This window comes from Micromesistius poutassou, assembly GCF_964030765.1.
Source record: "Micromesistius poutassou genome assembly, chromosome: 10".
NCBI classification, from domain to species: domain Eukaryota; kingdom Metazoa; phylum Chordata; class Actinopteri; order Gadiformes; family Gadidae; genus Micromesistius; species Micromesistius poutassou.
The window spans coordinates 10,432,499-10,447,479 of record NC_140280.1 but is presented as its reverse complement, the minus strand read 5'-3'; the positions used below and the strand labels follow the sequence as shown (position 1 = coordinate 10,447,479).

The window sequence follows — 14,981 nt, the reverse complement described above, 5'->3', positions numbered from 1 at the left end:
TTTTCTGTGGAAACGCCTAAAGCTCAGCCCCTGATTGGTCAAAAGGCTCAAATTGGCAACAACATATGTATTCCCTGTAAGCAAGTTTGGTTGCACTTCGCACACTGGTGCTGTAATTCACATATATACCGATACCGATGTTTAAAATAACAATTTGGCCGATAGCCGATACCAATGTTTTTGTTGTTGTTGTTGTTGTTGTTGTTGTTGTTGTTATTTATTCCACCTTTACATGCACGTTCTTGTCTTTGACCTCAATGAATTGAAAATGACAACTTTTCATCGGATTGCTCCGGACTCGCCATTTCTACTGCTTCATCGAATCTGTTTGGTGTTTGTGTGTGCGTGTGCGTGTGGCACGCGTATCCTGGCTTGTGTGTAAAAACACTGGCTCCGATTGGCTACCATGAAACATGACTCTGCCTTAGCCAATCATAATCGCTTATCTTGTTGTTAAACCACCCGGTCTCCTCACTAGCAGTTTGTGTGTGGAGCCAGGGGTGCATTCGGATTACGCAGTTTATTCAATAAATTCATAGTAACGCACGCATTTAACGGTCAGTAACGGTAACGGCGTTGATCCACTCCAAAGCACTTGGGGATATTTCTCATTGTCCCTGACTGCCCTTCCCTTGCAAATAGCTGGAAAAGGGCAGACACTGGGGCAGGTGGTGCGTGTATATAATAATATAGTAATAATAATATCACATTCAATACGTGCTTGCTTAAGATTTGACAAAGCCTCTGGCAATCATATTTTACTTTCCCAGTAGGCTGGAATAAGTTTGTGTATTCCAGTGTCTAAACCAAAGGCTGAATCTTTGACTTGTCTACAGTTTTAGAAACTGTGTTAAACCCAAAAATTAATTCCTTCTGCATTACTGTCTCCACGCCCAGTGTGTAATGCACCTTGAAGATCGGCTGCAGGAGATCTACTTCAAGAGTAAGATGCTTGCCGAGTACCTGAAGGGCCAGACTAGAGTCCACGTCAAAGAGCTGGGCATGGTTCTGGGGTAAGAGACCGAGTCTGTTTCCCTGTAGTGTGATCTCAAATCTTAACAACTCTAGGTGGTATGTATGGTGGTTATATGTCATGTCAAGTCATTTACACAATTTAGAATTATTGTCATTTTATACGTTTTAGTTTTTTTGTGTGTATATAAATATATATATGCTACATTTTGCATATTGAAAACTGACTTATTTTCTTTCTTCTCTCAGAATTGAGTCCAGTGACCTTCCCCTCTTGGCGGCAGTGGCAAGCACACACTCCCCATACGTGGCCCAGATCCTTCTATAAAACTGTGGCGCCTCCAAGTGGCCAAAGGGGATCACATAGGAATCCACTGAACTGCGGCCCCCCTAATGGTTGTCTTTTGGTGCAACACTTACCCCGAGATTGCCCCCTGGCATTTAGGCTATTGCTGTTTGCCTTACAGAGAGCTTGTGCAGAGCACAGCTTGTCGGACCAGTGCGGCCTCCTGGGCCTCTCCATATCAAATCGCTAATGGCTGTAGTTGCAGTGGAAAGTGGTGCAATTTTGCACTGTGCCACTAGGAGGTGGCAAAATACAAGTCTGAATTGACGGAAGCCCCTGAATTGATTGCATTTTATTGTTTCTTTTTAATACTTTTTTGGACATGTAAGCCAAAGACTTTATTAGTTACAGGCCACCAATAATGATATTGGTGATCTGCGATGAAGATGGAATTTATTTTTTACATCTATTTCTGTACAATCTTAAATCCAGAAGTCGGAAGCGGGAAGATTACCAACGTACTGCAATGTTTTCTGTTTTTTACTTCACAGTGAATATCTAAGAACACTATCAGTCTCAAATATGCCAACTTTGTTCTCACATGTTTACAAGTGAACTACCCTAGATACTATTTGATGGGGTACATGTGTGTCTGCAAATGTGTGTTTAAAGTATAATTCATGCTTTCTTAGGGTAGTAATGGCTGCATGGTGGGTTTTAATTTTATTTTTAAATTACCTGAAAACTGGTTTCAAAAGCTGTAAGGGTATGCTATGACATTCTTCTCATAAGAATCATACTACCTTGGACCACAATGCAAGCGTTTGAAAATATATGACCCATTCATTTTTCACTGCCTTAAAAAAAGAAATCTATTAAGGTACACAAATAAGATGTTGTTCTGCTCTGGCTGTCTTGCGTAAACAAGACGGCTCTGCTTTGCTCTCAATGGTATACAAAAAGGGAAGTTAATTTTGCTTAAAGGGGCCCTCACAACTGTGGAAACCCATGGAGTCATATGCAATGACACACAGAAACACGGAAATGCTGAAATATGTCCACACGCGTTGTTGCTTTGCCACCCTTGTGATGTTTACAGTAGTAATGTGTTTTGAGGTCTTGTTAATGTTGATGGATTTTTTTTATAAATATATTTTAAAGTATCAAATAGGAAATTATGGAGGCGTACCCGTTCATTTTGACTTTTGAAAAAAATCAAATGTTTATCTTCCATTAGCAGTGTTTGTGTGTATGGGGGTATGTTTGAGTCAGTGTGTTTTGTCTGTGTTAGCTCTAATATGGAGTCGGCTCCAACTTAAACGAAACGACAAAGACAGTGATTTAATTTTCTTTTGTAATTTCTATCGCCCTATGCTCTGGTCATGATGTTTAAGCTCTGGGGTGGGGGGGGGGGGCAGTCCTGGCGACCAGCCCACAACAAATTTCATATTTTATGAGAGTCTGCAGGCGATTACAGCCATTATTGCTTATTATATACTCTCCGCACTATGCCAGCCAGACAAGATAAATTGTTGGACTTCAGAAAGGGTGATGCAGATGCACACATGCAGGCCCTGAGTGTACCAGAAATAATGGAAACTTTTTATTTATACAGTAGAGCACTTTTACAAACATGCTTCACAGGGTTACAGGATACATTTATAGCATATAAAATAACCCTGAAAAGATGAATATTTTTTTTATTAAACAAAGTTGAATAAAAAGGGGTGCACAATTATTTAAATGCCAAGGAATATTTAGAAATCATTTTTATTCTAAATTGTGCAAGATGTCCGTTTATCAACTGAAACTAGGAACAATATCCGTGAGGAAGGCTTCAAATCCTTCAAGTCATTTTGTGTCTGGTGTCCACAGTTAGGTCATGTCTATTACATGAGTCAATAAGTCGATTGGATCTTTTTTTTTTATACATTTCGAAACAGTAATTTGTACACTGTTTGATTACTCAATGCATTATTTTTGTTTGACAGGAAATTATCAAAAGCTAGAAAACTATCATTTTGATTACCTAACTTTGAGGATTGAAGGGAGATTCTGTGGCTGCAGCTGGATATTATTGGCTTAACAATTAAATTAAACATTGACATCTATTGTAAAGAAGAAATATATTAAATTCCAACAAAAGAATGTTAGCCATATCCACTGCATTTTTGCAGGCATAGGAAGGAGATTTTCTGTTTGGGAAGCCAGATGTTGTAAGGCACAATGGGGTTTTCCAATGGTGTTTCAAGTCCCATATTGGCTACACACACATGCAATGGACATTTCTTTATTTTTTTTGTTGGCTGATAGTAGAAACATCAAATGGCGTGTGGTGTCTGAATCTAAAGCTGCACATGCTGGATAGGATGTACCTTACGGTCGAGGAATCTGCTTCTGTATTTGTTGTCCAGTCATTTGGCCAAGCTTTGAGAATACTTTATTTTGACACTTATTATTTTAGGCAACATGAATAATACATCTACTTGGCCATGGTGTGTTTAACGGTTCATGTTATTTGTATATAATTGGTCTACTTCCATTTATTTGTACAGATTGTTTTTAGGATTTGGTTCTTTTTTGAATGATCCTTTTCCCAATTTTATGGGAATATTGTGCAATAAAAAGTTGATAAAAGGGATTTCACTTGAGTTTGTGTTCTTCTTGGTCCACTTTAAATTGATTTAATTCATCTGAAATATTCATTCTTGGGAAGATCGATAAAGAGTAAATGAGCAAAGTAAATGCCCCAATATGACATTGTCATTGTTATTCTGATAAATGTGTCACTCCTGGGCCATCTCCTTTAAATTAGTGGTTTACAGTAATCGATGATGGTCAAATAGTTTCAAAAGGGAATCCACAGTGAAAATTTGAAAGAATATGTTGAATCTCATTAGAACTACTACCGGTGGACTGCTGTCAGGAGTCCGGACAGGAGGAGTCAGGTCCAGGAGGGAGGACCGTAAAATGTGCTGCTAGACAGATGTCGTCAACTCTCAACAGTTCTGCAGGAGGAGGGATCTAAATCACAACTCCTGGATTTCTCTACTCACGTAGCCAAATAATTCGTAACAGAAGATGTGTTCATACTATTATTCTGACATATATTATACTTCTAGTATAGGGAGCTATAGTATTCGGTGCTTCCTCGAACCCAAGTAACAGGACTTTTTGACTTTTAAACGGATTCCGTGCTCGACTCGGCGAGGTGGAAAAAGACCTACGGGATGTGAGTTTAGCGGGATATCTCAGGATACGAGAAAGTGACACTATAAGGCGGTGACCTTCCTTTGGACTTTAAAACCGGGTTAAGAATGAAAATGACCGGAGCAATGGAAACTTCTTTCAAACAAGCTTTGAAGAAAAGACCCTCACTGCGGACCGCCGAGGTAATCACAGCTACGCTCACTGAGTTAGCCTGCACTGCTAATGCTAACCCCAACTGTTGATCCACGTCTCTGCGCTGTTGTCACAAAGTCACTTCGCTTAGATCCTGAAAAGGCAATTATTTAGTACTAAACACAACCACGACAAGGTGTAACGTTACATGACACCGATGTGAGCTGTGTTAAAACTATCTCGACGAAACTATGTACGTTTTTTCCGATCTGCGTGTTTGACCCTGTTTGAACACTACAGTGTGTTATACTTCTAGATACTGGCCATGACGTTACATAATATCACAGGCGACAACACAGCGTCGTATGTCCCCAAATAATGGTACCAGCCTGGCAATGAACCGGCCATCATAGTTTAGTCAAATAATGTTATGCTATGTTTCACCCCGAGGGTAAATTGGGATGTCACAACAGCGGTGGAGCTGTAGTACTGAAGTTCGCCGTCGCTCTAACTTTATTTATAAGTGAAGCTGGTTTGGTTCCTAACCATGTGGATTTGTGGTCTTTCCACTCATACCCACTCACGATTCCATACAGTTCCATCCCTCCTCCCCTTTCTAATGGAACAGTGGAAATACTGCTGACATATCATGGCTTTGACTGCTATAATATTTATGTAACATGCTCCCTTGTTCAGCTGCTTGAAAAGGTTTTAGAGCGTAAGCACTGTTTTTCTCAAAGATTACAACCCTTTTAGTTTCGGTTGGGGGGGGGGGGGATTTGATATTTTATAATGTAGGTTGACGTTGTTGTATGATTTGTAGAATGACAATTTGCCATACTTTCCTGTAGAAATGGACTTCATAATTCTGACATCCTTATGGTAACAATCTTAAATGACACACACAATTATTTATTGTCACACCATATAATGAACTACAAAGAAAAATCAACATTTAATGCATCTGAACATTAAATCCAAGTACATAAGAGCTAATTGGTATCTCACAAACTACTTTAAGGTAGTTGAACATGTCATTTGTCTTCCCCCTAATTCTTCAATCTCCATAATCTGCCCTACATGATTTTCCTTCATATGGCAAAGCCTCCCTCTAAATCATTTTGAATCACGATGTGTATGGAATACTGCTGGACAAAAGTTGGAATCCCTATTTTTGGACTGTGTGTGGATGATGGCTGTTTTAAGCAGCCTTACCTGGCCCAAGTCAGACTGATTGGACTCTTGTGACCTGGTGAGGCTGCACACCTGTTGCATTGAGAAATCAATGTGCCCAGGTAAAACCAGCAATCACGGTCCACACACACTCATCATGGCTACATGGAGTAACAGATCATGTATTCTTATCTGCACATTTTTAAAATAAACCGGTCTTCCAACACCACCACCTCGCATCCTTTTCTAGAGGAGCCACCCGGCACCCACCTTAGTAGGTGGGTGCTGCACTGCCACTGACATTGTTGCGCATTTATAAATAATTGTATATTGCTCCTGTGGAAGCAGCTTGAAGTCCCATGTAAAGGGAATAGCCTACCGCTCAACATGGAGGCAGCTTGCTGGATTGCGGTATGGCTAAATGATGGCCCATCATTCAAGACATGAAATGTCATGATTGGTGATTTTCATGGAATAATCTCTAACTTATTTAAATTTAAACTAATAATTTAAATGATTAACTTATAATCACATGAAAATAAGAATTTTTTTTTGCAACATTATAATCCATTTATATCCACAAGGCTGCGTCCCGTTTGGGATTTTTTTTGTCATGTGATACTTTCCCGTCATCCATGTGTAAAATAGTGTAACAAATGGCAGTGTTCGGGCAAGGGGATAATGATACGTGGGAGTGCAGTTGTTATTACAGCCATGTTTTGGAGACATTCTTTTTGAGGTTTATATATATGAGATGGATATCTCTCATCCTGATACACGGGGGGGAACACAACAGAAATGTAATTTTTACACATTTGCGCTGCAACTGTTATTGTGGGTCTCTGAACATAACATGACTGTGACAAGGTCGCTGGTGTAGTCTATTTCAGTCGAGTGGAGAACTGCCGACTCACACTTGCAGTTGTGTCAGAAGACTGAGGTCTTTGTAAAGTGCAGAATGTGTTTGTGCGTTCTTGTCCATTTTGAACTGCATGTGATTTTTAGTTATGTAAATACTGTGGCACATAATTCAGATGATAAAATCTGAATTGCTCTGGAATCCGGAGGTTTGAAAGATACCAGCTCAGCGGAGTGAAACCATTGACCAGAGCTAATGTAAAGCCGCCAGAGACAACACCTCTCTCCCTCCATTCTAAGCCATATCGCTGCAGCTATGGGATTATTTCAGTGTTAGTCAGCTGCTTCTTTTGTATGAATTTCCATATATCTATTTGACACATACCTGACTCGGACTACTGGCTGAACATGCTCTTGCTTTCTCTTTACACACACAGCGCATGCCATACATTTATGTAGGCCCAATTAGTTACCTAACCTGGGAAGACCAGACTAGCGTCTAGTGGTGGAGATGTTTGACACCTGACAGTACTTGTTCTGGCAATGCTTTGCATTTTGTGCATGCCCTGCAATCCTGAGAAGAATGAAGACAAGCTGGAACTGGGAGTCTTATAACATTCTCATTCTGTGTTTTCATTTAGTTGTTGGTTTTACTTTCAGCCCTGGTTTGTTCCTTAGCAGTCATTCAGAAAATAACTTGAGTGTAATACCACACGCAGTCAGTAACTATGATTTAGCCTTGTCTCTAATCCATGCTTCGCTTGACATAAGGTACTTTATATAAATGCTGGACAATAACATGATTAAATAATGACATTAACTAATTTGAATAGTAATACTATGAGTTCAATAAGGCACTTCATGTGTTTCACAGGACTACTATATTTTCTTCTTAGTATAAAGTGAATAAGTACAGTCACTTCTATTCTACGTAAGTATATGGTGAATGGGGACAGCCACAATCAGGGAACTTATGCTTTGACATGTTGGACAGGAGCTCACCAATCTCCCATCTGGAATGCTGAGAATGTGATGAACATCACCCCGCCCACCAAAAGAGGCTAACATGTAGTTTTCCTTTTGTCTAAGTGAATGACAAAACATTATGACAAGAGTTGGGCTTGGGTGGTATGGATTTTTTATCAACGCCTTGAAAAAGGAATGCAGCTGCCTTTTGAAAAGCACAAAATTACACCATTTTTACTACAGAGTGAGCGGTCGAAAAATAGCAGTCATTCTAAATAAATGCCCACAATTACGTCTCTATAAGTTAGGCCTGGGAGATATGGCTGAAAGACATATCACAATATAACTTGATCATATTGATCGATATCGATAACTATTACTATAATTTTAATTACCTAAAAAGACTAGGAATTACCATGCTGGATTTAAACACTTCTGTTTAACACTTAATATGACCTTCCACTGTTCTTCATTGATAAATACTCCAATGTCGATCCAACAATGAAAAACACTCAAATATTGTTAATAAGTATGGAACCGTCTTTGTGTAACAAACCCAGCTGCTAGATTTGGTGGTCCAGTCTCGATATATATCGAACATGTTTTATGTTGATATTGATCAAAAGTCTTATCACGATACGATCATTTATTGTTTTATTGCCCAGGCCTACTATAAGTCATTGTTTGATTGCACGGCGGTATATGACTATATACGGTATATGACTGGCTTTTGATAACATGACAAGTGCAGTTGCAACGCAACTGTCTGTTTTGGATACCAAATTTTTCCGAAAAAACTGATGGTTTCCTTTTGTTATCGAAAAAGGAAACATCTTCAGAGACTAACGCCTCTAAAACATGGATGCATTAAAGTAGCTCCAAATGCGCACCATGACACACCCCCTCAACATAACCCCCCTCACCTGTGAACAACCATTCAGTACACTATTTTACACTCGGCTGTAAGAGTGTGTGAAACTCCCATTTTAATTGAATCCTCTAAATACAAAGGACATGGAGCATAACCTCATGTACATGATTCTTGTTGGAAAATGCCAAATATTTGCGTTGTAGCCAATTCCAAATTATTTCAGTTTTTCTCTCACTTTAGTTACATTTATTGGTTATGTGCTTGATGTTAAAGGACATTTGCCCTCTAAATGATTATTAGTTTCCTGCCGACTGCCTTCTTCGTGACCTACGTGCTGTGGTTAGGCTGCCCGGACACCAGTTGTTTAGTGCAACAGTGTGTGTGGATGGGGAAGCTCCTTCTGAGCAGCGGCTTATTTTGATGTCTGAGTGAGGGTTAGGCCTCTCACATACTTACAGGCCATTCACAAACTAACTCCGGATTTACTCTGGAGAATCAGGTGCAGAGATGATCCGGAGTTGCCCGTCCACACACACAACACACAACTGAAGATAAGCCGCATCCGACGTGTTTGGACTTCACACTAGGGTCCTGGACGGATAAAATTGTGCTTACACATACAGCCCCACTGGGTATTATCGGTATACATACTAAAAAAGTGTTCCAGCTGAAACAGTAGGTTCACTGACACTTCAATGTTTAAAGTTTGCTCTTCTTCATATTATGCCTCATTGTTAATGTTTCTGATTGTAAGTTGTCTGTTTGCTGCTTTAGTTTACAAAAAAACAGTCTTTTTTGTTTACGTAAGCTGATAAATGGTAAATGGACAGCAATCATTGAGCGCTTTCCAACAAGTGCCCACTCAAAGGTCTTAACAATCATTGCCTAACATTCACACATACACATTCACACACCAATGGCAGTGTCAAACATGCAAGGCTCGTCAGCAGCCGGCTCGTCAGCAGTTAGGGAGCAGTTAGGGTAACACTCAACAGAGTCTTGACTGGGAGGAGCCGGGGATCATAGTAGCAACCTTCCAGTTGCCTGTCAACCCGCTCTACCTCCTGAGCTACTGACACCCCAAGTGACTTTAAATGTCACAAGACATTGTGACCCATGACACGTATAGTCCATGGGATTTGGGATCTGTATTAATTTTGTGAGGTTCCACTTGACATTAGAGTGGTGAAGTGAACAAGGTTTTGTGCTCCAACCACCCACACACACTGAGCTATCTATGTTCTATATCTGGCTTCTGCTAACAAGGCAAGCAAGGACATTTCCACTGCTTACTACAGACTACACCGCTCCTTGTGTTGCCGACCGCTGTGGCATTTGTTCAAACTTTGATATATTTTTATTGGCATCTTCTTCTGATGTTGGCAAGTGATGTTTTGGTCTCTGTATGAGATGTTAAAACTTGGAAAGAGCTGGTTTGCTTGGTCTTGAATTCACCGTTCTGGGTGGCCTTCTTGACCGCGTTCAAGTTTGATCCAGCCTACTTTCCAATACGTAGTATTCCCAGTATGGCTGTGGTACGAGAATGTGAAGAAACCGTGTTGAGTAAGTGATTTCTAGCCAACCTCTTCAGCATTCACCAGTCCTCATCATCTGTCGGTGATGTCATTCCACAACACCATTTCTTTGACATCGATTTGTGTATTTTGTGCACACCTTTTGAGCTACACATTTACACCCAGCACTGCCATTCAAAAGGAAATAATACTATCGTAATGTGAAGCACAGGAGTTCTCTTTTCAATGTGGGACGAGTTTTTTTTTTTTTAATGTTTTTAATAAGAACTGAGATAATGGCATCCATGCCGATCCTGGAAAAGCTTCCTAGGGCTTAGCTGCTTCATAAAGTCTTTGTCATGCCATTTCATTCTCCCACTATAGCTGCTTTAGGCGTCATTTAGCTCTGAGCCTATATTTATATGAAATCTCTGATTGTATGCCAAGCTTTTAGTTGGTTTGTTTTTTAGCAAATTATTAATTTACACATTATGACTTGGGTGTGGGCCAGGTAGCAAAGAAATATATGATAAGAAAAATAATCCAGAATAAGCTTGTAGCAATGTCCACGCCACACACCCCCTAGGTTGCTTTACTGGGCTCCCCATCTCCAGTTTAAACATCTTCCAGGGTGAAGATGTTTAAATTGTTTTATTGCAGAGTTTGGAGTAAAATGATACACAGAGCAGGTGTTTGGTGCTGCCATGTCGATATCTCATGAGTGTGTGGGAGGATAGCTGGTTTAACCTGTGCACATTGATTGTCTAATGCACAGGTGTGCAGCCTGACCCAGCCCCAGATTCTAATTGGTCTGACACAGGCCAGGTGAGCCTACTTAAACCAGCTTTCAACCCCACACACTCCACAGAGCTTTGTCTTATTTGTCATTTAGTCTGACTGACCATCAGTAGCATAATCCTCAACTCTTACTTTACCTTCTCAATCATTTACTGCTTCCTCAAATATTAGACCATAAAATGATAACTAATTCAACAAATGATCTAGTCTGGGATTTGACTAGGTGTGTGTGTGTGTGTGTGTGTGTGTGTGTGTGTGTGTGTGTGTGTGTGTGTGTGTGTGTGTGTGTGTGTGTGTGTGTGTGTGTGTGTGTGTGTGTGTGTGTGTGTGTGTGTGTGTGTGTGTGTGTGAATAAGAAAGTGTGAGAATGAACGCAGCTACCTGTCAAGGCAGATCAGGGAGAGCCATCTGCTATTGGTTCCCCGCCTTGGCTCTGCGACAGCATGCCTGTGGCAGTCAGACCAAGTGGAAGTATGTAGGCTGTGTTTACATGCACAAACGTATGCATGCACACATGCACATGTACAGACACCACCCTATAGATCTAGTTGTATCTGGAGGGTCCAAGCTGGTTATTCAGCTTAACTGCTGGCGCTTTACAGCGTATGACTTTTACCCCCCCCCCCCCCTCCAACAGCACAACACTATGCAGTGAGCACCGGTGAGATGTGGATTTAAGTGCAACAGGAGCCCTTGAAGCCAGGGGCTGATGCAGTGTGTGATGAAGCTCTCACTGTGACTGCACATTGGATCAGGGGCTTAGCAATGAGCTTTAGCATCAATGCTGTTTGCTTCTATCCTGCCGCTGGATCACAGCTGCTTCTTTCGGGGCCTTTGGTGCGAGCATTAAGGTGCTTCTAATGACCGATTGGTGCTTGGATGTGAAAGCTTTTCATTTGCATGTCCCACTAAGTAGACCCTGGTGACTCAGGCCAAGTGAATTGCACTGGGTGAATAAGCCCAGACCAATGTGTTTATTTTTAACAGTTTACTTTCTAATGTTTTATTGAAGCCCATATGATTTCTTCCGCATTTTAATGACCCAGGCACATTGCTTCAGGTTAGGATTTTTTAAGTTTATTAGATAGTGGAATGGCAGGCTCATTGGCTTTCAGCCTACTACAATACAGTAAGAAAGAAGCAGTACTTATTTTGGTGATTTTCATTGCATGGGAGAGGGAATGGGTACTAACCCCTGAAGAGAGTATAGAGAAAGGGATCCAATGTTGAACAATCTGAAACATAAATCTCCTGACAAGTGCATTCAATTTAATATGGCTGTGGCATAGTGCACATGCATACAGCTACAACCATCACATGCATACATTCTTAAAGGGGTAGTTCAGGATTTTGGACATCAGGTCTCATTTCCAAGTGAGCCAGTGTGTTATTTATCATTGGAGACCGTTTTCAACACTTTTCATCTAGTCCTTCTAGTTGCAGAAATTGCTGGTGCTAGGCTAGTGCAAGTCGAGTGGAACTGCTAGCCTGCCAATAAAAACAGTTTTACCCACTCCAAAGTACACCCGATGCAAACCAATTAATGCCCGACTATCGATGTAAATGTCTGTGTTGATAGAATAATATTAGAAATAAAACTATCCTTGTATCGCAATGATCACATTACATTTTGGGGGACTACTTTCTCAGCAGTGGCGGAATTTCACTTTGCTCCAGTGTAGCAACCAATTCACTACAGCAGAAGGTAAACAGAGAAGCACACTCCAGGTACTCCTTGCTTCCAACTACAGGGATTATAAACTAAATGCGATGCAAGGGTTTATTTCTAACATTATTCTATCAAAACAGACATTTACATCGATATTCTGGCATTATAATTGGTTTGCCTCGGGAGTGGGTAAAACTGTTTTTATTGACAGGCTAGCAGTTCCCCTCGACTTGCGCTAGCCTAGCACCAGCGATTTCTGCAACTAGAAGGACTGAATGAAAAGTGTTAAACGGTTTCCAATGATAAATACCACACTGGCTCACTTGGAAATGAGACCCGATGTCAAAAATCTCCCAAGGGAGGCGTCCAGTGGGCATCCTTACCAGATGCCCGAACCACCTCAACTGACTCCTTTCTAAGCAAAGGAGCAGCGGCTCTAATCCGAGTTCCTCCCGGATGACTGAACTTCTCACCCTATCCCTAAGGGAGAAGCCAGCCACCCTCCTGAGAATCCTCCGCTTGTATCCGAGATCTCGTCCTTTCGGTCATCACCCATCACTCATGACCATAGGTGAGGGTAGGAACGAAGATCGACCGGTAGATCGAGAGCTTTGCCTTGCGGCTCAGCTCTCTTTTCGTCACAACAGTGCGGTAAAGCAAACGCAATACCGCCCCCGCTGCTCCGATTCTCCGGCCAATCTCACGCTCCATCGTACCCTCACTCGCGAACAAGACCCCGAGGTACTTAAACTCCTTCACTTGGGCTAAGGACTCATTTCCTACCCGGAGAGGGCAATCCACCGGTTTCCTGCTAAGAGTCATGGCCTCAGATTTAGTGGTGCTAATCCTCATCCCAGCCGCTTCACACTCGGCCGCCAGCCGATCCAGTGAGTGCTGAAGGTCACAGGCCGATGATGCCATCAGGACCACATCATCTGCAAAGAGCAGTGATGAGATCCTCAGATCACCCCTACTACCCCTTTAATGTTAATTTAAAACTCCAGGGCTATCAGCAGAGGCCACGTTTGTTTAAGTCTGCTGATAATGCATTTGTAACTATGACATCAAGGTGTTTCTTGTTTCAATGCATATCATCTCCATAAAAAGGTTAAGGTTAAGGTTCTATCAGTATTGTTATCATCTGTTCCATTGTGTGTCACATTTTAAGGCACTTGTTATTAGGGGTAGGAATCTCAGGGTACCTTACGATACGATATGCGATACATGGCCACTGATACTGATAATATCGGGATTCTGCGAGAATCTAAATATTGTTAGCCAATCCTATAGCGATATATCACGATATCTAGCGATGTCTAGCTATGAATACAAAATCACTGTGAAAAGGTGCTGGATTTCTGCCTTCATTCATTGTGCAAACTCGCCTCATTCATGTGTTGAGGAGCAATGAAGAGGCGACACTGGGAGCAGGGAAATCTGTTTAGAGCGCCTTAATTTATTCATTCAAATATCAATATTTTTAGCGCTAATTTGGGTGCAACAAAAATCATTAATTTAATAAATAATCAAATAAAAATCTAAAAAATGTCATACTTTGCGCCAGTGTATCGATTCTCATATCGCACCAAGGAAGGGCGAATATATATCGCCGCATTATGTCCCAGCCCTACTTGCCTGCTTTGTGGTTACTTATTTTCTGTAGTACGTGAGTAGAGTACGGGACCATACGCTCGTTGTACGGTCCCCGGCTCACAGCATTGTTATCCTACCGCTGTGCAAAGTGTTGACACGGTCACTACTCCATGTGAATGTCGAAGGCCGGCTGTGTGGGCAGGATGTTAGCATGGCTGTTTGTTCTGCAGGCCACTGAATGGATGCGTTGTAGCGTCTGCCCACAATAACCTCTTCTGTCACGCTGACAGTCCGGTCTGGCATCCCGTGTATGCTCTACTCGGAGGCGGCTGTGGGTTGCATGCCGATTGAACCCCTGAACGTACAAAGACATTGGTAAGGCCAGAGAGGAATTTTTGTCAAAACTCGTGAGAAAGGCAGTTACCAAGCACAATCTCATCCTAAACCATGGCAAGGCACTCATATTTGATGAAAAGGACTCACTAAAAAGTGAGGGTCACCAGCACCCAAGGGAAACCTATTTAAAAGATAATATCCCTTAGAAATGTAATTAATCAACCGTCTGAACTCATGCCTTCTGTATTCTTGGATTAGTAAATGTTAGTAGTAAAAGTTAGTAAATGAAAAAAAGAAAAACAAGGAAAAAAAAAACCCACAGTAAGACATGATTTTATTTCACACCTGGCCGTTCACATATTTCATTAGAATTTGTCCGTGACCATTGCTTTCCTTTCCATCCTTGCCTTTCCTCGCGTGACTTGAACCCTAATAAAAGGCCTGATTGTGGGAATCTAGTTGTGGGAGTGAACATGGGCGTGAGGGTGGGGAACCAAACCCTGTGCCACTACAGAACAGCTTATTTATCTAGTAGTAATTACATATTAAATGGTAAATGGACTGCATTTATATAGCGCTTTTTGAACCAGTGGCCACTCAAAG

The 14,981-nt window shown here is 41.3% G+C and overlaps 2 protein-coding genes across 4 annotated transcripts in view; both read left to right on the top strand.

The window, feature by feature from the left end:
• fnip1 (folliculin interacting protein 1) overlaps positions 1-3,899 on the top strand; it is a 38,521-nt gene extending 34,622 nt beyond the window's left edge. For both annotated transcript variants that reach the window (XM_084474479.1, XM_084474478.1), the window contains 2 exons: positions 898-1,013; positions 1,222-3,899. In XM_084474479.1, the coding sequence (XP_084330605.1) occupies positions 898-1,013; positions 1,222-1,300 (195 nt within the window). In that variant the 3' untranslated portion in view covers positions 1,301-3,899. The remainder of the gene's footprint in view (positions 1-897; positions 1,014-1,221) is intronic.
• A 389-nt stretch (positions 3,900-4,288) lies between these two features.
• Positions 4,289-14,981, top strand: part of rapgef6 (Rap guanine nucleotide exchange factor (GEF) 6) — a 91,069-nt gene continuing 80,376 nt past the window's right edge. For both annotated transcript variants that reach the window (XM_084474747.1, XM_084474746.1), the window contains exon 1: positions 4,289-4,650. In XM_084474747.1, coding sequence (XP_084330873.1) covers positions 4,576-4,650 — 75 coding nt within the window. In that variant the 5' untranslated portion in view covers positions 4,289-4,575. The remainder of the gene's footprint in view (positions 4,651-14,981) is intronic.